Source organism: Anopheles arabiensis, chromosome 2 (assembly GCF_016920715.1).
Source record: "Anopheles arabiensis isolate DONGOLA chromosome 2, AaraD3, whole genome shotgun sequence".
Taxonomy (NCBI): Eukaryota; Metazoa; Arthropoda; class Insecta; order Diptera; family Culicidae; genus Anopheles; species Anopheles arabiensis.
This window is the reverse complement of record NC_053517.1, coordinates 36,831,849-36,858,786: the sequence shown is the minus strand read 5'-3', so window position 1 is coordinate 36,858,786 and position 26,938 is coordinate 36,831,849. Positions and strand designations below refer to the sequence as shown.

Here is a 26,938-nt window from a genome sequence, read left to right as displayed (position 1 = left end):
TAAAACGAAAGTTTTTAAAAAAATATAAACACCAAACCGTCCACAAGCAAACAAATACCCAACAGAGGCCAGACGAAGCGAGCAAAAACAACAGCAACAACAAAAAAACCACAACAACTGCAACCATCGCATGTAACCTTTGTACTTTCTACACGGAAATGACGGCGGCGCAGCCGGCAGACTTTCTACACGGATATCTCTCTCACGGGCGGTTTGTGCGCCCCCATATGTCCCCCGCCGTTTGCTGGTTTGATGAGGCACTCTCTTTCCGGTGAAATTTCGGAGTCGGTGAAAGGATCCTACCGAGCGCGGACGCTATACTCTCTTCCACCCCCCACCCCGGGAAGAATGGAAGAAAGTGGCTGCAAGATCCTGGAGGTCAATGGTAAGTAAGTGGGGAGTGGGGCGGACACAGAGATGATTGGGATGTTGAAGCATTTGCAATGAAACTTCAGAGGATCAGTTTCATAACAACACGAGCTTCAACCCGTTGTTTTGCCTCTTCCTCCCCACCGTACCAATCCGTATATGGTCAGGGGAAAATTATCACAATAAATCTTATTTCTATCTTTTCAGACAGATTTGGCATTTTGAGCGTTACGGTAAAGTCGCACAAAAGAAAGCCACACTTACCATTTTAGCTTATCATTAGCACCCGCGGAGAATGTGGAGGATTTCAGCACTTCGCCCATCTCTTCCCGGCAGAAGCTGAAATTGTTGATCGTCCACATGTAGCTGAATTTGACCACTTTGACCTGTTGGCGGGAAAGAAAGGAGAGGAGGACAAGATTAAAATTATGTCACATCGAGTTTTTATTCAGTTTAAAGCGTTCGACACGTCCCAACACACAAGCTGAATGCAATCAACGACGTTCATACAACATAACCCCCAAACAAATATGAAGCAATTCGTCAAATATTCCAACAGGAAAATTTGTAATAAGATTTGGAACAAGATTCGCAATTCGACAAAAACGTGACACAGCGTCATCGCCGCTTATCTTCTTCTACTGCTTCTTTTGCAATCGTGAGCGTCTCATTTGAAATTCAGACACCGATAGTAGTACAAGGAGAAATAAAATAAATTAAAATAAACATAAGCCAGAAAAAGCGTGTGCCCAGGACGGACCGGCCGTGAAACAGATTTTACACCCCAAAACGCGTTGGCCACGATCGCGCGCATACGAAAGCAGCGGGGCCAGACACCTCTCTCTCTATCTTACAATCGTCGTGTGGATCATCATCATTCGGGTGAAAGAAGAAAGAAAAGTTGAATATGAAAGGGGCCTCCCCACCCCCCCCTCAACCAGCCGAAAATGCCGCGCGCGCATAGGAAAAGTTTTCAATATTCCATTCCAATTTTCGCCATGCGCACACAATGCGCAACAAACAGACGCCACCCCTAACACCTGGGAAGAGGGAGAGGGGGTAGCAGTTGGTGTGCCTGGGGGTGATGATACGGAGAGGGTGGTATACACACCGTTGCTCCTGTCCTTTCGTTGTTACGATTTCTCTCTCCCTCTCTTTCTCCGTCTGACTCACGCCAGCGAAGAAGACGAAGCCTTATTTAAACCAAAACCCAACAGAAAACGTCGGTCGGTCGGTTAGGTAACCAATATTTTAATTCGCTCTCCCTGCCTTCCACCCCCGTCTCTTTCTCCTCTTCAACCACCGCAGCCCGCACTGTTGCTTTCTTTCTTCCGGTCTTTCACTGCGTTTAAGCGCGAAACAACACCCACTCACTCAACCTCTGCGCGGGGAGAATTGAGAGGGGAAGAAAGCTTCCCAGCACGCGCGCGTGCAAAAGAAGCTTGCGGGTATAAACATCGAGACGAGAAAGCAAGCGCGCAACCCCTGCCTCACCGCCGACGCCTGCAAAAGAGCATCGAAAGGGACGCTGTGTGTGTGCGAGTGAGTGGAGGGGAGCGGCGAGTGGTTGGTTGACGGGTGCAGCAGACAGGAGAAAACGTGCCCCCAACAGGGGGACGGCTCCCCACATTAAACGGATCCCTTCACCACCAGGGTGACACGCGCGTACGTGCGAGAGAGAGTCACAGTGGAAACACACACACACACAACAAATCATCCCTTCACAGTTTACTCTTGATCGGTGAGAGAGTGTGTGTTGCTTTTGGTGGGGCTATTGCGTGTGCACGATGCTGACCAACATCAACAATGGAACGACAAAGCGGAGGGCACAAGAGAGAGAGAGAGAGAGAGAGAGAAAGAGCGCGTCATAGAAAGGAAATAGCAAAACAAAACAAAATCGACAAAAAAACCCACGCCACACACACACACACACTAAGATGCAATGGAGATCGTCGCCGGGCGACCGTTTGCAGACTTTTCCCCCGCGTGACGGAGGCCCACACTCCGAAGAAAGTGATCGTGGCGTGAAGGAGATTCGCCTCTCCCTTCGCCCCTCTTCACCATCATCGTGCGGCGATGGGCGTGTGGAGGAAGGTGGAAGAGACGTTGTTAACGATTATGTAAAAGTAGAGAGTGGCTGCTGAAAAAGAAATGCCCCGCAAGTGGTGCAGCTGCCAGACCCCAGGTGCTGTTGTGTTGTCTTGGCCACCTCCGTCCGTCTCCCTCCTCATCCTCTCTCTCTTACAACGACGCCTTTTTTGCGGTGAAAGATGACAGCGGAGGAGCAGCAGCAGTGGCAGAGCATGAGGAAACGGTACACGTAACAATCCTCTCAGCCCACCTTTCGCCTGCTGTTACCTCTGTCCCCTTGCTACCCTTGCGACCAGATAAAAGTGAAACCCACTGCTGCCTGACGATTATCGGAGCAACAACAACAGCAAAAAAAGAAGAAGCAAAATTGAAAATGGGAAGGAGCCTTTCCTTTCGGTAGCTGGTCGTCACTAGGTAGATGTTGCAGTAGTTGAGCTTCATCTTGAACACGTATTTCCGCTCCTCGAGATCATCGTCCGTCTCCTTAAACCCGTCCTCGCCCGCTTTTGTCATGGTGGTGGTGGTGGTGGTGGTAGTTGCAACAGGAGAAGGATCTAACCGACCCTCCGCCACCGGTAGAACCGCCGACTCGGAGGCCGCGACCGTACCGGCGCTCGTTGTACTGGAAGGTAGCAGTCGGTGGGGTTGGTGCTGGCTGGTGGAGGAGGACGCCGCAGCGACAGGACCACCATCATCGTCACCATCCGCCGGTGGTGGCCGCGATTTGGCAATCGTTGTCGTGGCCATGTACGTTGCGGTCAGGATGCGTCGGCGGGGTGGTCGCGGTGGTATCACAATCGGAGGTACTAAAAATGCGCCACTACTTCCACTGACACTACTGCTACCACCACTGCCGCCGGAAGTCGACCCGGCCGGAGCCGTTGCAATGGCGATCGTTCTCGTCCGCACGGTCGTAGTTGCCGTTTGCACACACTTGTCGGCCATATTTTGACTTTGCTTTCAGCTTTTGCATAAAAAAAACGCTCACAACGGGGACACGAAACTGCAGCCGCTTGCCTTTCCCTGGCACATCCGCAGCACTGCACGGGAGACACTTTTCCTATTGGAATCGGCACACGCGGGCCTAATAGGAATCTTTCTTAACCTTTACCGCCTGAATGTAGGCAATTGGATGCTTTTTTCGATACACCCAGCACAAAAGGAGATAGCGGGAGTGAACGAGGAACTTCGAACGCAGGTGGTAACTACTTGTAACGACGTTGGAACACAGCTTTGGTGGGTGAGATTAAAATCTGCCTCAACAGCTCGAAATACGTTAAAAAACACAATACACAAACACATCACAGACGGGGGCTACCCCAATACTCAAAGGGTGAATTTATAAATGCACACGCACACAGCACACACACACACGGCAAACAAAAAAGGAACGGTTTCCGGTAGAAAGCACACCAAGGGGACTGGCTAGAGGATTAAAACACAGAAGCACTAATGATTCAAGTGCTTCTCTCGCTGGGACCAGGGAGCTTTGGGAAGCTTTTGTACGAATGGTTTGATGATGCTACGAATCGAAGAAGACGATCTCTTCACAAAAGTGCACGCGGATCTTCTCACAAAACACGACACACCAACAGGGCGCAATGGCGAGCGACCGGCCGATCGAACGTGTGGGGAGTGGTGTGTTCGTGCGCACACACTCTGTACCGCGCGCCGACGACCAAACACAACAACTATTGCGGGCTCCGCTCACACAACGGCTGCTGACACTCTCGACGAGCGACTCCGAAACACTGTTGTGCGCCGGCCAAAGTTTGTGCCGCGATCGGTCCCTATTGCTGCTGCTGCGGCGACGGCTTGGGCCATTCGGGAGTGAGAGTGTCTCAGGCTCTCCTCCAGCGGTTTACCACCACCACCACCACTACAACACGGCGCGCGCGAGAGGGAGCCCGCGCACGCGCGCACACGCCTTCATAACCAATACTACACAATGAAAAGCTGCTGCCGAAAAACATTTCACTCTCACCGAGCGCACCGCGCACCACCACACCTCCGGGGGTTTCTCTCGCGCGCACACACACACACACACCCGTACACTTCCCTTTGCTTTCTCGTCCAGCGCGCATCGGGACGGTGGAGGGCACGGGGTGTAAGGCGGTGAGTGTGTTACCGCATTCGATGGCCGTTTCTTCATCTTTCTTTCCCTCTCCCCCTTTCCCTTCTGCTTCGACGCCTTACGCTGGGGCTCTCCTCCGTGTGCTCTCTTTCACTTTCACCTCGCGGCAGCGGCGCCGTACCAGTGCGAGAGGTGATTTGGGATTACAGAGGGAAGCTTGCTACTCCTACCTACCCCGCCTCCCCTACGCTACTTTCAGTATTGATCTTACTTTTTTCTGTAATACACATAACAAAGATAGACGACACCTTGAATTAACGATCATTTTGCTCCCCTTTTGACACACCAGACAAGCGAGACAAACAACCGGGTACACACACACACACACACACCCTCCCGACACCTTTCTCCATTCGCCGATTCTGTCGGCGTCGTTGAATGTCAAGCATTTTGCAAAAGCCCTGGAGGAGTGCGACGGGGGAGATGAACAGAAGAGGCGAGTGCGCGAGAAACGCCCCACCACCACCCTCAACCGGCATAAAATGGCAAGCGGAACAGGAAGTGGACACACTGACAGTGTACTACATTTCCGGTAAAAGTAAGCCACCTCCCTTCTCCCCTTCTCCCGCACGACCCAAGATCAATATCCCGATTTGGAGAAACGACTCACAGGATATATGAGCGCACACACGCGAGAGAATGCATCCGAGCAGAGCGTTTTCGAAAAAGAGAAATGATCAGCGGAGAAAGGAGCCCGACCGATCGGCTGGGAGGATATCTCGTTTCGGGGGGAGAAACAGTGCAAACCACCCCACCCCCAGCGCGCAGAAGCAATGCAAAAAAGGAAACCATCATTTCTACAGCATGGCTACGACGACTCCCCTCCCTCTTGCCGTAAAGTTTCACCCTTACACAACACCACGGCGGGGCGGAGGAAGAGGGAATGGTGGGATGGTTTGCGGGCGATCAGCCAGCCAACGAAGCAGCACCGCACCCCTCCCACCCCATTCCGCATCCGACCGACCATTATGTAAGCGGAGAAATGAATAAAGCGAGAGAAGGAGAGAGACTGCAAGAGAGAAAGAGGGGCAGGCAGAAGAGCAGAGGTTAAAAACGTGTTTGTGCCGCGGGAAATGGCGATCAACACCACAGAGACGAGTGTGCTTTCTTTCTCTCTGCTTTTCTACCGGGCGCCTCCTTACTTAACGGGCACACAGGCAGACACAGCGAGCAGCGCACACACCCCTCTGCCCCCTCATCATCCATTTAGCATCCCAAAGGAAATCAATCTTTGCGCTAGGGAAGGATCATTGCCGTGCTTATCCATACACGGTGGTATTGTAGTGTTACAACAAGATCAATGCAAAAAAAACCCTTTTTCTTGGGTGATTATGGCGAGGAGATCGCTGGATAAGCCTTGAGCATATAATGGCGACAGGTAAATTGTTGCATGGAAGCATTGAAGCATTGTAGTTAAAAATAAAAATATCAATAGACAAACATTTAGCCAATTTATTTCAACGATAATTTGACTACAAGCGCAATTGATTTTGGAACATTACTGTTTCTTCCAATATTTAAATTTTTTGCAATAACATGCTGCAGCAGGCAGACTGTCAGTAACATGGTTTAGTAAACATAAACACCAGCAAAAACCAAAATGGTCACACATGTGATAAAAACGGATGGCGGCGTAGATAAAACAAATGTCTGCTGCTGCCCGGACGAACTACACAACAAAACAAGGTATGTATGGCTCTTTCGACGCGAAAAAAAAAACTACACAAGTGGTGGTGTGAAAATTAGCACACGACTGGAAATCCAAACCCTATTACGGCGCACGAACGCGAACCCTTTGCATAATTAGCGTGTCCAAAAATTGAGGAAATGAGTTTCTCCATTTGTGCTATTTATGTTGTACAGGAACCAACAGTAACATACTGTCCTTTGTATTAACAGTGTATGTGTAGTAAAGTAAAAGAAACACACTCAGTGGTACATAAAGTACTCTTCCTTAAAAAAAAACCTAATTTTTAGTCCTCTCGCCACGAACGAAGACACACACAGCTAGAAATGAATGATTTCCAGCATTACTTTTCACCAACGACACATTACCGTGTTGAGTAATTTCGGGCGACCAGGCGTGTGGGAGAGAAATCAGCATAGTAGAGGGGAGAGAAGTATTTGGTATGAATTTTGGATGGGGCTTGGATGATGATCATCACCTCCGTAATCATATCCCTCCCCCCCCCCACTTCTCTTCGCGCCAAATACGGACCGGAAGGAGATCGCGCCAGCTCTTCTGCTCCGGCCGATCGTCTCCTCCTATCTCCCACCCCATGCGCCATTCCAAGATACACACACACACTGTCGGAACACAGCGACGCTGCAAATGAAAGTAGTGAATGTGAATGTTGGACACATTTTCGTTTTGCACCATCCACATTTCACTTTCGCTCTCGTTTGCGCGGTCTGCCAAGTGATGAGGCGGTGGCGGTGGAGGAGGTGGTAGGGCAGACTCCTCTCTTACTGCACACACAATCGGCCGACGGTCACAGAGCACACAGCACACTTTTCCGGTTGCGATGGGACACCAGAGAGGAGCACAGGGGGGAGGACCGGCGGCAACCAAACCGGAACAAATCATTCGGGTGAAATCCGACCGGCCGAAGGAAAGTAAGTGCATTCGGTCGTAGTATGACCTCCCCCCCCGGGGGGCGCCAACGGGATGCGGGGTTCGTCCCGTGATCATTTTTGATTGTTTCACATTTAAATAAACACGGTACGGGACACACATCACCCTGTTGTTCAGAGATCAGACAGAAAGAGAAAGAGAGAGAAAGAGTGAGAGAAGAAGTGGAAGGGCTTCCTCGCTCGGGGGATGAATTGGAGAAGCATAACATTATTCCCGTCAGCCTCCCGCGCAAAACAAAACTGCTGGCCCCACAGACGAAAGTGAGAGTACCGAGCAACAATGGCTGAGTTGGGTGAGAAAAAGGGGGGGCACGAGAAGGGATGAGAAGGGAGCAGCAGCTCAGCAGATTGATCACGCGGCGAGGGCGAGAGAAAGGCAAACAGCGATCAGCATCACTCACAAACATAGGCAGCAGCTTACGCCCGCCGCGCGAAGAAAGGAAGTGAAATAGGAAGCTGAAAAAGAAGGAAAAAGGGCTCCATTTTGACGAAACCAATTGTGCAGCGCTTTTCTTTAATAGTTGCCCTCCATGCTGGGTTTTGCATATCGCATTTTTACATTAAACTATTCAAACGTCCTCTGTTCGATAACTCTTATGCTCAAATATGATATGTATGATAAGCTACCACCAAATTGCCCCTTCAACCCACAGCCATCGTTTGTTCAATTGCAGTGAAGCGAGGGGAAAACCACCCACACAAACGGAAAACAAATAAGAAAGGGACAGCTGTGTAACAGAAAAGAAAACGCTCAAGGGTCAGCAAACCTTCGCTAACAACAAACTTAGCGAAATCCGCGAAACTACACACAATCACACGCGTAGCCCTTTTTGTGCGCTCCTTCCCTCTTTCTCTCTGTCTGTCTGTCTCTCTCTCTCTTTCTCGCTCTTTAATCATTTATCTAAACCGCGCTGCTACCGGCACCACTTTCGTTTTGAGCTTCCGATCGTTTCTTCGCTCACTTTCACGCGCTTTTATGCTGCGTGCATGTGTAACACAGCAACCACAATAATAAGCAACCACACACACACGCACATGCACGATGATGATGATGATGGCGCTGATGAGGATGATATGGTGATCGTGGGAGGCATGATTGGTCCCACCTCCCCTAACAAATGCCGCTCATCTTCATTTGCGATTATTTCATTGGTCGGTTTTGCACTTCCTCCTTTCTCTTTTGGGCCAAACATTTGATTCAAGGAAACAGAGCTTAAAGGACAGGGTTTGTCTTGCTTAACCAGTAATTGTCGGTGGACATTATTTCTTTGTTATGGGTGTGTGTGTGTGTGTGTAAATGAAGACTTATGAAAGGCAGCATTTTTTTGAAGCAGGGTGCACCACAGCCGTTACACTTTTTCTCTTCTGCAACATGTTGGGTTTGACTTTGAGCAGCAAAAATGTGTGTTTTATACAACAGCACCAACAGCAAGAAAAAACAAACATTCCAAAAGGAACGTGTTATTCCACCGGAAGCACACACACACGCACGCACATACAACACAGAAGCATCCAAATTCTTTCTCCATTTTCCGCCCGGGGGAAGAAAAACGCCCTCTTCGCTAGAAATTCCACTTTTACCTTATGGCCAAGGCCCCCACACGCCCCCCCAACCTTATCAAGCGGGTAAGATGGGAGGAGGAGGCTCGTGGTATGGCTTCCGATTTTCCACTCGCTTGGGAAAGCAGCCGCAGCAACAGCAACAGCGCCAACATACAAACGCATCAACAAACGCCCTTTTTTCAAAACACTCACTTTTACCCGCGGTGTGGCGTAATTCCGGCTAGAAAGTGAACGTAACGCAGCAGAAGGGCTGGCTGGTGGCCACAAAAAAGTAAGAGAAGAAAGAAAAAACCTGCCCACCACCAACGAACGCAGCAGCAGCAGCAGCAAAGGGAGGAAAAACCCCATCAAGCATGAGAAATCGCAGGACGGAACCGGAGCATAATTGATGTAAAAGCGCTTCTATCGGCAGCCAAGTTCGCACTCCTCTCCCCGCTTCCCTCTATCATACCCTGAGACGCTGGAGGGCGGGAGGGAAGGGGGGGGCACATTGAGTCGGTGGTTATGCAGCAACAGGACTGCGTGTATGCACAAATATGTACAGGAAAAAAAACTATGCCTTCTCTGTCTCTCTCTCTCTTTACATTTTCCTCTCCCTTCGGTACGCGCTTTTCTTCTTCCTATAGGGGTATGGATTTCCGGTACTTAGCGCTTCCCCAATGGAGTGAACCAACAAACGAAGCTCGTCTGCGTACATGACGCTGCTGTAGTGGCCGTGCGTGTGAAAATGTCGGCTTTTATCTCGGCTTTTTTTACGTTTTCGAAGTGATTGGAACCGTGTTTGATCCATAAAACACTTATGAAAATTAGGAGCAAACCTTACCACCTTTTTACACCGTTCTTGTGCTTTCTATTTGACAGGCAGTAATGTGTGCGATGGTCCAGAGCGCAATCCGAACAGATTATCAAACTGTTTTCATCTCACAGTTTGTTGCCGCCGGTTTGATCCGTCTCATCCGTCTGTCTTCCCGATACCATCATCATCGTTGTGTGGTGTGTGGGCAAGGCACAGCAAGCCGCTTTCTTCCGACAAACGCAGAAAGATTTTTTTCGAATGATAAATAACGCAACGAGCAACCACAGAACCAGAAAGAGCAGAAAGGGGCAATTCCAGCGGTCAACGGCTTCTTGGTTTGCGCCAGAAGTCGTCAACTTCTGCCAACACGAACGATCCGGGGGTCGTCGTCCGGCTTATGAGCTGAGCGTGCGCGGCTTGAGAGGGCGAGCGCTAGAAGGTGTTTTAAAGTATTCTGATCGCGTAAATACCTTCCGCAGGCGCACTGGCAGGGAGCGCACAAACACGCCTGGAGTAGGAGGAGGAAATCAACTGATGAGCGCATAACCATCCGTGAATAACCGACGGTGAGAGCATCGCTCGCCGCAAACACCCAACAACTTACTCATATGAGGAACAAGAACAAGAAAAAAAACATGCAAAGTAATGCTGCTGCCGCTCATTCCGACTCTCTCGCATGTCCAATATTTCTATTTCGAGGTGGCTACAAATTTAACAGCATTTCTAAAAGCCCAGCAAAACGCTGTTGAGAAGGAAGTTGAGGCAAAAGCCAAAAAAAACCCATCGGAACTCGCACATAATACACACCAGTGAGTTATTCGACGGTACTGGGGTGTGAGGTGGTAGTTGAGGCTGGTTTAATATGTGTTTCCTTTGCAATTACCATCGTTAACCGTTCTTTTCGGTTGCGCTTCGCTACCTTCATCGTAGCCACAACAACACATGGAAGCCACCCTTTGGTTCCCTTACCCGCGCTCACTGTACAAGACGGAATGGAATAGAATATTCTTCCTTAACTTGCCCGAAAGCAGAAAAGATCGATGACCCTCTCTCACCACCAGCCACACTCTATCTGAGTGTAATAATAACACTCCCTCCCCCCGAAGAAGTATCAAACGCAGCACTAGTGGGTGGTTGTATTTGAAACTGTATCACCACAACAACTGTAGCAAGAAGCACCATATAGAGATATAATTGGCTCGTCGTTTTCTTCTAATTCAGCCCAAGTTAGTGAAAGAGCGAGGGAAAACAACATTGGGACAGCATAAAACACGTTAGCGAACGGCGGGTGTGAAACAGCCAACGCGCTAAGCATTTCCAGGCAACCAATGATTTAGTTCACTTGCTCTACTAATGAGAAGGTTGTTAATTCTTCCCATTATTATCACAGCGTAACGTGCATCTTTAGGACGTTCATCTTTGCAAAAAAACAACGCCTAGTAAAATGGTTGCGCGATTAATCACAACCAAGATTAATGGCGAACAGTGACGATGAGAGTTAAATATAAGCTGACTGCTTCGCGTGTTAAGCACCACACATGGTCATTTATTGATTGAGAATTGTAAAATATTGGTTTATTACTGGTTGATGATCTTTCGATTGAAGTTGATGTTCAATCTTTGTAAGAAGAAATTAAAATAGAGATACATTTGATTGTTAATTACAGCCGTTCATGTATATAAAATTAAATTAATCGCCCATATTTCAGCGAACAATAATAGCCAACAAATAAAAAAAAAACAGTTAAACAACAGTAAAGTCCTCTGTACCTTCACCAAATGGTATATTCCAACAATATCTTCCCCCTGCACAGCTTGGTGCGCGAGAGGATCGAACCTGTGGAGCGAGGCGCTCGCTCCATAAAGTGCAACCACCTTTCCTCCCAGCGACACATACACCCTCTCACATTGCCGCGATGCCACTTTATCGACAGGGACGACTTTACAGCCCCATGCACAGGCCTGGGGCGTGCACATATTTAACTCACTCACGCCGTGTGCATCGTCAAAACGCAGCAGCAGCAGCAGCAGCCGCCGCAGCAGGTTCACAAAACAAATCGTATGCCAACCCATGTGTTGTGTGCGGACACCATATCATTAGGAGGAGAGTGCCAGCAATGGAGATGGTGGAGCTAACGGATGGTGGAAGGGGGGTTGTTGGGGTGTACACACACCGACCAGCTATCGCACACACTCTCGCGGGGCGATAGAACGAACTGACCTTGAACTCGGGCGCACAAGCATAACACCAACACGGGCGTGGGGACGTGCCCCGTTCCTCCTCCCACCCCGCGTTCCGTTGCTTCCCTTCGGTGGGCAGAGTAGTTCATCGTTTCGATCGCTTTTCTACGCTCTTTCTCCGACAGCGGCACAGAACGTTGGAACATCAGCAGTTAGCTAACAATCGGTAGGCGTGCATCGGGAGTTCTCGGGATGGGGTGATGAAAGAAGGAGTTGATAGCATCTCACCTACCGGCAAAACACAGTGGTCGTTTGACGATATCAACACATGTCAGGCCATATTATATACCACACATTGGCTCAACATAAAGGCTTGGTGGAGTATTCGGAATTAAGAAAGTGTGTGAGAAAAGCGCATTAAAATCGCCATAACTTGTTTTCGCTAATAGTTAGCGAAAAGGACATATTACACAGTATGTATCAACACGACGACCACATCATCGACAGCCCGAACCCGAAAAAGAAGCTCGCCACTGGAAAGAATGGGAACTTCTTTTTTTTAGGGGGAAGAATCGTTTGGAATGTGAAAGCAGATAAGATTGGGCAGCAGAGTTTGCACGTACCGAAAGGAACGCGTACATTGCCACCGTTGCGCTTCGGAATGGGCACACGCACATCACCACAAGTGTTTTTTTTTTTTGCAAAATGTTCAACAAAAAAACCGACAACCAACGGGAGAAAATAAAACCCAAAATAAAGAATTTCCAGTCCAATCCCACACACCAACGAGAAGGGGGGGTTTGAGTGTGGCCATCGACCTCGACACACCACAGTGCGCGCGTTACACAGCACCACCAGCCGCCGTTGCGCGCCGTTGTGTCCCCCCGTGCCGAGAGCGAAGAGACGCACCTTCACATAAATGAGGATGATGATGGTGTTTCTTTCGCCTCGTGCGCTTCTTCTTCGACGAAGATGATTACGTTAGAACTTTCTTCACGCTTCGCTCTTCAACGCTATTTGTATGTTGTTACTTTTTGTTATCCACCAGCTCAGCTCGTGTGTATCTTTTGACCCTCGAGAATCGATATACATACACACACACACACTCTTCCAGACGTATCAGCACCCATACACACACACCAACTACTGGCGTGGCGTGGAGTTCGGAAAGAGTGGTTTGATTCTGATCTCGCTGCTGTTGGCTCTTCTGCAGTGGAACCGTCGTAAGTTTCGTATCGTGGCTTACAGCAAAAGAAGCACCCAGAGGGGCCAGAGCGGGACGCGCACCAGTGTCAATAACCTGGCGACATTTTCAGTATTCTTTTGCGGTTTATGTCCGCTCTGCGCCTTCCCTCCTCTCAAGGGAGGTGAGATTCTGCGACACTTTGAATTGATTGTTTGAACTTGGCCAGATACAGTCAACAGGACACAAACAGGGCTCCAGACAAACGTTGCCAAACGCTGCTATCCATAAGCGGCTTAACTAAGGCCACACTTAGGTAAACACCGTCCAAAAAAGGGGGGTCACTGCCGTTAGGCAAAATGTTTAACCTTGAAAACACATTGTGTTTGCACATGTGATTCGATATGTTTCACCTTCGAAAGGCGATGATCTGAAAAACAGTTTTTTCGCATTCAATTCCAATTCGAAATTTCAACGCAACCAACGAGAAGAACCGTGTTTGCGGTTGACAAAACCCCAAAGCCAACAGCTCTACCTCAAACACCGCAACGAATAAGAGCATTCCGCGTTTGTAAGTATTTGGTTTCTTCATTCTGTTACCTCGGTCCCGGTCCCTTCTTTCGCATCGAAATTCCACCCAATTCCTTCGTTTACATTAAAACTTTGAAAATTGTTCCATACCCCGTGTGAAAAGGCGAGACTGGGTGGTGTGCATGGATGGTGTTGCCTTCGCTTCCCATCTGGCTCTGCAGGTTCGCGTTCGTGTACCTAGCGTGGCCATGAACTCTCGCTTTTACCCTTCCTACCAGCTATCCAGGGAGGAGCATGTGTTGCAGTACTGCTCGAGGGCACAAAGCAGAACACATTTGAATCCATTTCGAAGGCCGTTGGGAAGAGAGCTCGCCAACAACTGCCCTTAAAGATAGTTACCCTTACCCAGAACCCTGCGATGAGCCACAGCTGAAACGAACGGTGCTGCAATTGGTTTCCGAATGAGAGAAGAAAACAACATTTCATCATAAAATAAACAGCTCATCTGTAAACTGTATCATCCCTGCCCTGCATGTTTTGTGTCCTTCGGCTTTAGTTAGTTTCCTTTTTATTTTTTGCTCTCCTTCACTAGGCAAAATTCCAAAACGACGTTTGACAATGACGTGCGAAAGACCGTTGCGTATTCTGAAGGGCATTTTAGCGACAAATTGTCGTGACCTTCATGGTAAGGGAGAAAGAGAGAGTTAGTGAGAGCGCGAACGGGAGAGAGAGAGAGAGCTTTTGGCGAAAAATACCTTCGTTTTCTTTTTGCACTGATAGACACTTCTTGCTAAAATTAACCTTCGCTCGTGGCGGCCTATGGCAACAACGTTTGTAAAACACACACACACTCACACACAGAGCACGCCATGGAACGTATAAAAATAATAAAACAACGGAAACTGTATCGCGCGAGACCGGCAGGTCATCGTCGTCTTTAACATATCGGCGCGTTGGTCGGTAAGTGGTCACCTTCAGCAGCACCAGCACCATCGGCAGCAGAACCCAGCAGAGAGCGGGTGAACGAGGGTCACAAAGCATTAAATAAAAAAGGCTGCTCTCCAACACACAGAGGAAAAGAGAGGCAAACCAAACCAGACAAGGATATTCTGAGGACAAATGGCACACACTGATGCGCGATTGGAAATCGAAGCTCGTCCTTCGTCTGCAGTCGCTCGGGCGCGCGCGAGAGAGTCAAGGGTAGCGTCGCCCGCGTAAAGTGCGTACTTGAAAATATGCTTCCTCCTGCTCGTAACAGGTGTCAACAGCATTAATTGAAATGCACACATGATACAGGCCACTGTCTGCGAAGGGGCTAACATAAACTAACAGCTTGCTTCACAGCGATTATTGAGTAATTACAATACTTTAGCGAGGCAACCATCTTTCGATTAGCGACTGAAAAATAGATCATTAAAATCACCCTCGGAATAAACACACCGAAGAGTTTGGGAAGCATTTGCCCGTCTCTTCATCCTTCCCTGAAGGTCGTTATCGTTCGTTATGGAAGTGTACGCATGCATGTATTTGTGTGCATTTGGGGCTCTAATCGTTATTTAATGAAGGTCAAATTTGGTTTGGCAATGGCAGCGGAGAGTGGGGGAAAAAATGGACATTATTATCGAATCGCTAATCAATCACACAGCCCACAAGATGGATGCGTGATGGAGCGAACGAAATTCATCGGTGGGTTTTTTGCAATAAAGTACCAAAAAAAAGAAACTCGAGTGATAATTTCCTTTTTCTGGCCACATTAAGATACGACGGACGTGACATGGGAGGGGGCTTTGAGATATGAATCATTGAGATTCGTTTTATTTTTGGACCACGGTGTTACACTAACGATCGAAATCTTGTTAGAATTCTGCTCTACCCAGAATGATTGATATCGTTTCGGCTTCAAAAGGCGTTAGAAAAACGAAGAATCATTTCACACTTTGTGCTGTTTCGAGACACCTTCTCGCACGTGAAACAGAGAACCCGAGCAACGAAAAGATGCAACACGAAAGAGCTCCACAAATGGCACATATAGCTTCACAAGGACCAAAGGAAGGTTTTGACTGCTGTGCGGACTGGGGGAGGGGAACAAAGCTCTCGTCTTGGGTATTGCGGTATAACGCTTGCAATCATTATAAAGCCAATACCAAACCTCGTCCAGCCAAAGCACTGAAGCCGAAGCCACGGCCGCCATCGGAGAAGCTCGGGACTGCTGGCTCTGGACCCGGAGGACGGCGTGGTTCAAGAACCTTTCGGCCTTGAAAGTGTCGACCGATCTTCCCGAGGCAAGCAGCAGTAGCACACATAAACGCACCGCTCTCCCTCGCTCCACAGCACACTGCCAGGGACTTTGCTCGCTCTCTTTTGTATCAGCCCACCACCAGATGTCGCCCCACCCAGCCTGCTCCTTCTAACCTAAACCGACTTGATTGTGCTGCTTCCACCGGGTGCCAACCAACAGAACAGGACACGGATAGGCGGCAAAACGCGGAGGCGAGTCCCACACACACACACACACACATCTTCTGCGGGAGACGACACCAAAGGCAAGAGAGCCGCGAACTCAATTATCTCGTTCGCGTTACATTCCTATTGGATTTTCTTTTGGTCTTGCCTTCTGCCGCCAGTCGTTTGAAGAAGAAAAGTCTCGCTCTCTCTCTCTTTCTCTCTTTACTTCTCTTTACCTCATCGCCCACTGCTGCATAAATAACGATCCGGAAACAACATTGCTAGCAACACTCTTATCCTCAGTAGAGGGTTTTCATCACACCAGCAATAAAGATTATGGAGGCACGGACACGCAGAAGCGCATATCAAACTCATTTAAGATATGATTATGGATGATCGCATTTCTTCTTCTACAGGAAACCTGCCCAATTGTACTGAATGTGTTGTGGGCAAAGGCAACAACGTTTTGCTCCAGTTACAAACACATCCAATGTATGATTTATCCCTTTTTTCCGCCTAAAATATGACAAGTAAAAGGTTTTGTATAAGGAACAAGAATTTCTTCGATTTTATAAACATAATCAGTAGAGGATTGCTCCACAATTCCACTCGCTGCACCCATTGGATCAGAAGTGATGCGTGCGAAAGACGCGGATACGAAATCGGAGGAGAGACCAGTCATCATCGTAGCGTCGTCCCGGCAATAGTTCAACGAATTACCTTGAGCAAACGCAGCCAAGCACCAGCAGCAGTCGTCGACTTGTATTCGAGCCGCGAAAACAGAAGAAAGGTGAACAAGTAGTGCAACGAGCGCACAGCAGCGTATAATATAGCAGCAAGGAACAGAATGTTTCGCTATAGGAGTTAGTTGGCCAGTTGAAGGGCACACCCGGCACTGCACCCCCTCGCGGCACCCACCGAGTGCCCTCTTTTGTGTCCCCTCGCCTTTCCCCCCTCAGCAAAACGTACTGAAAGAATATAAAAGCAAAGTGCAGCACAACGTACAGCGGATGATCCCGGCTCGATCCCAAGGGAACAACTCCGGCACAAAATGGACCAAAGCATAACACAGTGAAAAAGCGACACAGACACACACTCAGGCCGGGTGGATCATTTGGGACGACGAACTCTCATCATGCGTCACGGTACAAACAGAACACGACCCCACGGATCGAGAACATAACACATACGTGCACCACAATAGGCGGCACCGGCAATTGGCCAGGAAGGGGGCTGATGGAAGGAAGAGAAGGACACACACCGTCGTCAGACACCGTCGGAGAAGGAAACGATTCGAAACGGGCAAATGGAAAATACACCTTCAATCGAGCAGAAACGGCGACCAACCAAACCCTTGCCCGCTGGGGGAAAGCAATGCCTCGTTCTGCCCCTCCTCTTCGTGTGTCGGATGGAAGTTATGTATCGCCGAAAGAGGGGAAGCGAGGGCGAGAAATTGACGAGCATAGCTGCTTATAACATACGAGAACCTCCTTTCGCTGAGCATTCTCGAAAAGCGTGAAGAAACCGTGTTCCGTGCTGCCCTTCTTGCACACGCCGGCGGGACCCGGGGAATGTGCTCTACAAATAGAACACCAAAAAAGCAATAGCCACACACGGTGATGATCTTCTCCTCTGTGCGGTATCGATGGGATATAGAGGCACCTCCGCCCTCTCCCCCCTTTCGCCACGAGCACACACATATTGGTCGTCCCGTCGTCTAGCAGCGAAAGACGTTGAACTACTTTCTTTCCCTTTCCTGTCGCTTCAAGAGCGTAAGGTTCGCCGTTTCGGTGTGGTTTGATGTGTGGTTGCGTGGTGTGGTGGTGGCGGTGTTGGTGACTAGTTTCCATGGAGCAAAAACAATTGAAGCTAGTTGGCACTGTGTGTGTCAGGTGTGAAATTGCTTTCTATATTTTAAAAAGCTCTCTGGTAAGCTTGTGAGTTCGTTGCTTTGGATGGTAGGTCGTCTTTGGCCCTTTGCAAAGTGCAACCCATTTTCCTAAAGCTCGCCAATTTTATAAAAATAATAGCAGTGGAACACAAGCCAAGGAAACACAAGGAAGATAAGTCATTAACATCACATACCGCGCCTCATTTCCGGTTCTATTGTGTACTTTTGCACTACAGTAGAGCGTTCAAAGTATACCCTCCTCTAGTCTAATTTCAAGTAGCCTTTTCAAGTCCATTTCTAGCCCACTAGGGGCCATCATTTGGTGCTCTGTTGGAAGAGTGTAACGATCCTATTAAAAGAAGGGGTCCCCTGAATTGGTCTGGACGCGCTACCACCACCCTCGATGAAGAGTGTACACACACACATAATTTATGCTGCTCGCATCAAACATACTGCCGTACACCACACCCACCTCCCCCCCTCCGGTTACTGATCGGTTCGCTCCGCCGGTCGTTGTCATTGTCGCACAAGGGGTCATTGCTCGTGTAATGGAGCAGAGAGTAGCAGAGCCCCAACACATTAGAGTGGCACCCAAGTGGAATAGTTAGGGAAACAAACTAGCCGATAAAAAAGCCAGCCAGAGCGGAGGAATTATTGGGATGGGAGCGGAAGAATTATATATTATATTAAAACGCTTCCAGTTCCATTTTCGTGTGCACGAAGTTAGCACGAATTTAACAGGTTTAAGCAGTATCATTACGCGCTTTGCCGCTCTGCACATCGAAGCACCTTGGAGCATGTGTGCCTCCTCTGCTCTATCGCATACAGCTCACAAGGGGGTGGGGGTGGGGGGACGTCACGAAGAAGCACGCAAAATACGCAGACAAATAATTATTCCAATCAGTTCGATATATCTGCCGGCAAAAGAAACCAGCCGCGCCGCACCGCACACACCACCGCAGAACAACCATTTGGGGGGGAAAGAGCATGCCAGGGTATAAACGGTTTTCTGTCTGTGGCTTCCTTCCCAGTGCTTTTCGCTCTCGCTCTCTCTCTCTCTCTCGCTCTCTCTTTCTCACACAACCCTCAAGCTCGTTTTAAGACGTCCGAACACCGTCGTCGTTCCGCGCTCGTAATGCTTTTTCAGGGTCCTTCCGCAACGCAGAAGTTGAACGTTCTGCTTGAGAAGGCCCACGGGCACCCGTGTGTCTGTGTGGGTTTGTGTGTGTGTATCGCCGTGTGTTTGGTTTGCTGTGCTGCAAAACTATAGAGCTCAAGGTGTACCGCGCACAGCGAACGGACGACTCCTTGGGCTCGGCGGCGACAGCGGCGTAGGGAGTTCAACAATGATGCGGCGATGATTCTGTTTCTCGCTCAAGAGTGACGTGCGGTCGGTTCAGGGCGCAAGGGAAGGTCGTTAGTCTGAAGGCAATGGCGGAAAAAAGTGTAAAACACACGTGCAGAAAAGGAACACACGTTTCTCTGGGGAGCTTTTGCGCTGGAATTGCAAAATTAATTCGAAGCGTGTGTGCCCTCATGATGCCCCCCAAAAAAAACACATAAGTCGAGATTGCATTCAGCATTAAGTGGTTGTGCTATTGCCAGCACAAAGATCTCATTGTGATGATCTCAAGTAAGGATATGTTGAACTAACCTGAGTGTAACACCAGTTTTCCGCCACCGGTGTGTTGACTTCCGGCAGCGGGGGTGAAGGAACCCTACTGTTTGCCATGGTGCTACTGGACGAGTGCAGGTTCGATGTAACTCTAGCAGTTTGACCTGCCGGACAGTCACTAACTACCGGCAATCTGGAAAAAACAGAAAACAGAGAATAGGGCATGAAATAAACAGGCAAACACATCTGATACGGTCGATGAACTGTGATATCAATTTAGTTGTTCAAAGTTTGGTAGTGCGGGCGCGACCTTCGACAGTACCTCACAGTGTAATAGCTAAGCCAGTTCGTCTCCTCGGAAGTCATCTGACCAGCGACGCAAGCAACACCACCGGAACCGGAACCGAACCCGACATGTGAAAATTCCCTTCGCACCAAATGCACTAAAGCGTTGTGGTGGTGGTGATGGTGGCGATACTGGTGACGGACGTCTCTGCTGTGAAGAGGGTTCCGCTTTTCTCTGGTAAGTGTCAAACACGAAACGCGGCTTTTCTACGGTGAGGTGAAATCGAAACACCCTTTGTCTCGGGGAGCCGAGGGGGTTGCTGTTTTAACCTTTCGGATTTTAGTTCCGAATCTTTCACTCGACGTCACACACCGTCATTGTATTCCAATAGGGTGAAAATGGTGCTCTCTTCAACACATACACAACAACGCACACGCACACACGGGACAACCTTTTTTTGTTTCGCCTGATTTGAATTTTAGATGCACTACCTATATTTCACACTAGCTTTTGAGCAACATCAAACAACAGCCGCGTATACTACTGCTTCACGGCGCAAAGAGTGAGAAAGAGCTAAAGAAAAATGGCAAGGAAAATTCTGAATTAGAGCACGAAAGCGTAATTGACAAGCAATGGTTACTTTGTCACTTCCTACTTTTCAACGTGTCATGTAGTTCACCACTAACTTGTTCAATAAAGTTTAGGAACTGAACCCTGTTTTGATGGGAACAAAGTAAGCCATTGGCCAACCACTAACACCGTCTCAGGTACGAACACTATGGCACCCCACATACTGGATATCCACAGATTCAACACACATATCACCGACCGACCGACCACAGGATTGCCACAGGAAGAACGTTTTTCCATCATCGGCAAGGTGATGCAGCGTCCACTCATTCCTGTTAACATACACACATGCATACACGCGTACGCTGGGAATAGCGCGACGAGCTATCACACAACTGACACCTTGTTCGATTGCATTCGTTTGCAATTCATGATCCATGTTGAGTGTATGAGCCAAATCGCGCACACACGCGCACACACGCGCACACATGTTTTATGTGCATCTCGGTTTGCTATCGATAACGATAAGCTGCGCACACCTTTGCGTGGATAAAATTATAACCAAATTATTATTACGCTCCTTAGCATGTGGAATCATACATACAAGCACACTCACTTCACATCTGCTTCCTACACTCATACTGCCGTGTTCCTTTTTTTATCCTCTTCATCTCGCTGTCTCACTTTTTGGACCGTAGAATCGTTCGTAATCTTGTCACAAAAAAAGGTTCAATATATGCCATCTGTCTGTCTTGTGAGTCACTCTCATTTAAAAGTTCTCCTTGATCCTTTAGGATTTGAAGGAGGTTTCTCCCGACGACGAGGTTTGTATAAAACATACAGCTGCACCTACACAAGCGCAATGTTTCTCCCCCATCCACATACACAGTGTTTTAGGTATGGCGTAACATTTGTGAAAGTTACATTTGATAAACCCACAACCACACTGTAGCCCCCCTCTGGCAGAAATGAATTCTGTATGTCAGAAGAAAAAACACATCGAAAGGTGAGCTTTTGATTGAAAATCCTATTTGCTCATTTATCATTTGTCAGTCCATTCATGTTCTCTTTCCTACGGATTATCTGTCTCCTTCACTCTCTCTCTCTTGTTCTCTTGCCGAATGAGCGTTACTTTCTTTCGGCAGGCACTTTTCGTTCGAGAAAAACATCCCACTCAGGACAAAACCATGCAGCGCGTGTGCAATAAGAAGAACGAAGGAAATGCCAATCGAAGGACCATTATTTAAAAGTATGTGGCATAAAGGAACCCTTCACAGCCCGCACACACTACCTTCGCCCTCTTCTTAGGGAAAGGCACGAACTCTGAACTTCTTCGAACTGAGTTCTGCCCGTGCGAGCCCAGACTGCGCACAGAAAAGAAAGTTGAAGAATGATCTCACATCAGTTGCTAGAATAGGAACTGCTGTGCGGAAAAAAAAACATAATCGCGTGATACAAATTTGTATAGCAAAATCGTTTTATTCCTCATAAGTGCATTTAAAGCACACACACACACACATGCTTGCCGTCTGCCACACGGCAATTTTCAAGGTTCAAGTAATTTGTATAGAATTCAGCGTAATTCTCTCACAACAAAGCCACTCGATTCTCGGGAACTCATTCGTGCTCACGGCTCGAGTTGACGTTTCACAATCGAGTAGAGCGAGACGGCGGGAACGAAAGAGCAAGCGCGATACCGTGAGCACACGCGCGAGCCAGAGAGAGAGAGAGAGCGCTCGATTGAGAAAGAGAGATAGATGGTTCCCAACACACAGTCAAAGTACGGGAGGGGAAAAACTGTACATTTCCCATACAAAGCAAGCAAAAAGGGGAACAACCACACTGTCGTTGTGTAGAGGTGTCCTTAAAATGCGAGCAAAACCAAAAGATTTGCACCACGGGGTTTTTCTTCTGACGTATGCACACACACACACACATATACACCAAACACACATGCTCAAAGCACTGAGGGGGCCAACCCCAACCATCCTTTTATAAACACACCACTTGGACGAACGGCTGTGTGGTCGAGCAAGGGCGATGTAACCGTACACAAAATGGTTTCTCTAGCGATGTCACTGTGAAGGAAGCGGTCACAAAAACTGGGCAACCAGTTTGACGTTTCCTCTTCGCACCACACAACGGACAGAGAGCGAGGACGGTGATTAAAACGAGGTTACACATAGGGTTGTATGTTTGCCTCGGTTGCCACGCACCAGGACCAGCAGCAGTAGCATGCATCTCCTGATTCTTATTCATTGGATTATCCAACAAAGCAATCGCCGTTGGCCGAACACACCGAGAGATATGCGAGTGAACACACACACACACGCATATGGCTGTATTAGAACGAGCAGCACACACAGAAAGACACCGAGGGCTCTTCTTTCACACGATGTGCACACAGTGTCATCTTTTCACTGTTGCTGTTGTTGTTCTGTTCTTTGCACTTCGCTACACACGTAAGGGATTTATGTAAGCCAGCGTTAAAACGCCATTTAGTTACACCACACACACTCCACATTCTGGAATAAAGAATCACCTTTTTTGAGCACACACACTCACACACACGCGCGCGCACACGCCCGCTGTTCTTCGACCAAGCAAAAGGTGGAATGCGCGGGAAGGGGAATGGCGGCGAAACGAAAGCCGAGCGAACGAACCGAAAAATGGACACGGACAGGCGGACAAGTCGCAGCCACACTGACCGTCGTCGAAAAGCGATACGCACACGCTCGTTAACAGCTTGCGAATGAGAGCCCAGCGCCAGCGAACGCGCTCGCGGACCCAACCTCAACCCATCCGTGCTGCGCTGTACGTGCGAGCGAGTGAGTGAGGCGTGCGAGCAAGCGAGTGCGCACGCTTGCAGATGTTGCTCAGAGAGAGAGAGAGAGCGAAATAAAGAGAAAGAGACAGAGAGAGAAAGAGAGCTCGACCGTCGCAGATTACTCAGCAGAGAGATCCTGCTACCCGAACCGCAGCAACAACGGGGTTTCGTTCTGTTCTTTGGCATTTTTCAAATGTTGCACGCGCGTTTGTGTGTGTGTGCGTGTTAGAAATTCCACGTTTTACTACTACCTATTACTACGGGGCACTATTATTAATGCTCTAGCTGTTATCATGCTACGAGCACGGTGGTGCTGCTTGCTGCCTGCTGCCTTCTCACTCGCTCCACCAGGCGCGCTTGCTTCTGGTCGCGGTATCATGGTCGGCACGGTGGCGCGCTGTGTGCGGTTTGTGCGCTCTTGAACTCTCGCCGAGGCTCATCTGTTCCGCAGTGTTGCCATCTCGCGGGTCGGCCATCTCGCCGTCGAGCCGAATGTCGTGGCGCACGTTGAACCTCCGTCAACTGCCATTTACTGTACCGTTTTTTTTCTTCGTTCTGTTCATTACATTATTTCGAGGAGAACCAGCATCGGCCGAGACAAGTTTCCTGAGGGTTACGTATGGTTGCGGTTTTTTTTGTTTGGTTGCTCCGTCCGTCCAAAAGAAAATGTCTGAAGTTTTCGACTGCGGCCCATCCTTCGGCATTGACAGCTATCGCACAAAGGATCAAAGTTGGCGGTAGAGAGCAGCTGTTGGAAGAATTTGGTTTTTGCCTGCTTGGTAGAGTGAACAGCAATTCCGTTTCGCTTTTTCAAACGTTTTTAGATAGCGCAGTTGTTAAACAGATAACCAGACAAGATTAACGTTCAGTTAACCATGCTATCACAACACAACCAAGGATGAACCATAATTCCGAAATGCCATTGACCTGTTGTTTAGCATGTGACGCGTCTCACTCCAAGCACCCCCCGATTTTTCATGGCAAACGTTACCTGTGACCTTGGATTACGACACACGGTCCATAAACCCATTAATGGTCGGTACCATGCGACCACTAAATCAAACACTGCTCCACATTGCACTCACACACTCTCGTGCCTTCACCGTCGCTCCGCTGTGGCCGTCCCTAGCTCCCGAATGCGTAAATAAATTACATTCTAATAACTTTCCGATACGCTACACTCCAGAAGGTTGGCATATTTTCCAGCGTAACAGCCCCCGGGGATCAAAGTGTCACCCACACGGCACTCGGGGACGAAGGGACCCTTGTTTGTGGTTTGTGTGCGTGTTTGCTGCGGGGCACTGGGAAGGTTAATGTTTGGACAACTTCTCCGCCTGTGTATTGTTCTAAGGTCGTTCAGTAACAGTTCACGACTTTATCTATCAGCAGAGCCCCACTCGGACCGTACAGACAGAGATGAAAGATGAGAACGGTAGGCAAAACCCGTGAAAAAAATGTGTGTTACGTGAGCGGGGTGATCCTCCGCAGCAGCAAGGAACCAAAATTCGACCGATGATGATGACGGCCATGTTGATGATTTACTAGATGTACCTGCAAAAGCTGTTCGACTGTCAACCGTAAACCTTGTGCCGAACAGTAAATAGGGTTCGATTTGATTGTTGTTCCATTAAACAAAAAAAAAGAGAACTCCATCCCCGCTCGCTCCCTTCCCCGTGCACTTCTAAAGCGATGAGGTCAATGTTGTAAATTCTGTTCAATTACCATGCAAACGTCAGACGGAACAGCACACCCTATTCTCATTTTTCATCTCGTTTGCGCCTTAAAACCGGAGAGCGCAACACCACTCGAAAACCGTTCGATCGAATGCGAGCGGGACGGCACCCGGCCGACGATGCGGCGGTGCGAGCGAGACCCAGTACGGAACCTAACGCTGAAGGACGGAAGTGAACGAGAACACGAGAGCACACACCTTGGAAAAAGCGATCGCTCTTCAACATTACAGCAACAAAGCAACAACAACAAAAACGCTGTTGCTCGCACGAGAGAGGGAGAAAGAGAACGAACGAACGAACGAAAGAACTCATCGTGCAGGGCAACTCGCGAGAGTGAGTGTTGCACTGCCCATCGAAAAATGCGTGCGAAAGAGCAAGCGGCTGCTAACAAGTGGATCGAAGGCTGCTGCTGCTGGTTGGCATGGCGATGACGTTGGAAGTGTCAGCGAACGACGAACCTTGGGGATAAGGGCAGCGAACGACCCGTACTGTGAAACGGCAACGGCACGGGAACGGCACAGGAGGAGGACAGCAAGCTGACATCATGAGCACATACATATCTGCGCGCTGGCAATTCACCTCCTCCCCCCAGCCGCTCGCCCACAACCATCCTAACGGTGGCGAAACGTTCGATTTATATTCTTCTGTCTGCTACCAGCGAGCATGTGTGTGCGTTCGCTCAAAGCTAAAAACGCCAAAGCCCCCCCCCTCTCTACCATGAAACGGTACAGCGAGTGCGAGAGTGCAAAAATCCAGCAATTGATAAGACACACCCCCGTTCGCCTACCCCTAATAACAATATGGCGTGACAGCTTCCTTCACCGCTCCGCTGCTGCCCCTGTTTTTGGCCACCCCAGTAGCTGCTGGGGAGACGACCTTCGGGGAGCTAAATTCGGTACGCTTGGACCCTTCCCCCTCCCTCCCAACCACCACTAGCAACGAATTCGATCATTAAACCAAGCTAGACAAACCGTTTCTTGTTCATTCTTGTAGGAAAACAGTTGGGTGCGAGTGAACTTCCATAGGACACTGCGTGTGTGTGACCCCCCTCCCCCTTACATCACGGTGCGTAGACACCACGTGTATGATTGTCCGTTTGTTTGTGTGTATGTGTGTATATTACGGTTACATGCATATGGCGCACTCAGGGTCATCTCTAGTTGTTCTTTTTCCTTCGTTTCCTTTATCACTGCTGTTCCTGTGCTGATGAAACTTGTTATGGATCTGCGACAACAATCATCGTCTAATATACATACTCACACGCACGAGCCTGTTTTTGTAAGAGGATGTAGGGGGGGCTGGGAGTAGGGCCGGTTTGGTGGTTCTTGGCGAGGTCGAGAGGACAACAAACGGTCCGAAGGACGTCGTCGTGCACACCCGAAAACGCAGCGCCGGCGAAAAGAAGAGACGCAGAAACAACAACGAAAAATCTACGCAACGTGTCTGCTTCTTCTGCGTCATCGATTAGCTTTTTTCCGTAGCGGTTGCTGTATTAGCAATGCGGTTAAATCGCGAGAGAAGCTACTGTTTGACAGGTGGTACACGATGTTTCAGTCGCCACTATCTAAAAGGCTTAACGGTAATTACTATAATAATCGTTATTTAGTGAGTGGTCACAACACACATTTCAACAAAAAATACTTTATTGATCTTGTCTTTAAGTTATTTATTTCAATGATAAACTGTCGTAAACGTTTCATTGTCATTTTACTGTCTTAATTTTGAAGAGTTTTTTTTTCACAAACATTTGTATTAAAAGATGTTCCAAAACTCTTATCTAACAATGGCTCATATCGTACGTTGATTCGCGTTTAAGTAGCATCGCAAATGTTTGAATGGTTTCTTCGTCTAGCTCTATTTGTGTTGATTGTTCTGTCTGATTTGCTTTTGAATGTCAACCGTTCGTTATTCATACTCGAGGTTTCGGTACTGTGCTGTACAGAGCACTGCTGTAGCTTATCAAAATTCAGCTAAATCCAACCATTTGTCATCCATTTTATACAAAGTAGGCAACCAAGAGCAAATATTCACTGATAAGATTGAGGGGCATTTTAGGCAACGTGCTCAAAGTATCGTTTATTTGTAATTT

At 48.6% G+C, this 26,938-nt stretch overlaps 1 protein-coding gene across 7 annotated transcripts in view; it reads right to left on the bottom strand.

Moving 5' to 3' along the window:
- LOC120898244 (protein roadkill) overlaps nt 1–26,938 on the bottom strand; it is a 70,851-nt gene that overhangs the window by 1,620 nt on the left and 42,293 nt on the right. For 5 of the 7 annotated variants that reach the window (XM_040303810.1, XM_040303808.1, XM_040303809.1 and 2 more), the window contains 2 exons: nt 19,473–19,626; nt 634–755 (listed from right to left, as the gene is read on the bottom strand). In XM_040303810.1, coding sequence (XP_040159744.1) covers nt 634–755; nt 19,473–19,626 — 276 coding nt within the window. Of the gene's footprint in view, nt 1–633; nt 756–19,472; nt 19,627–19,755; nt 20,293–22,831; nt 23,046–26,938 lie in introns of those variants that run through there. The other 2 variants (XM_040303806.1, XM_040303807.1) reach the window with 2 other exon arrangements.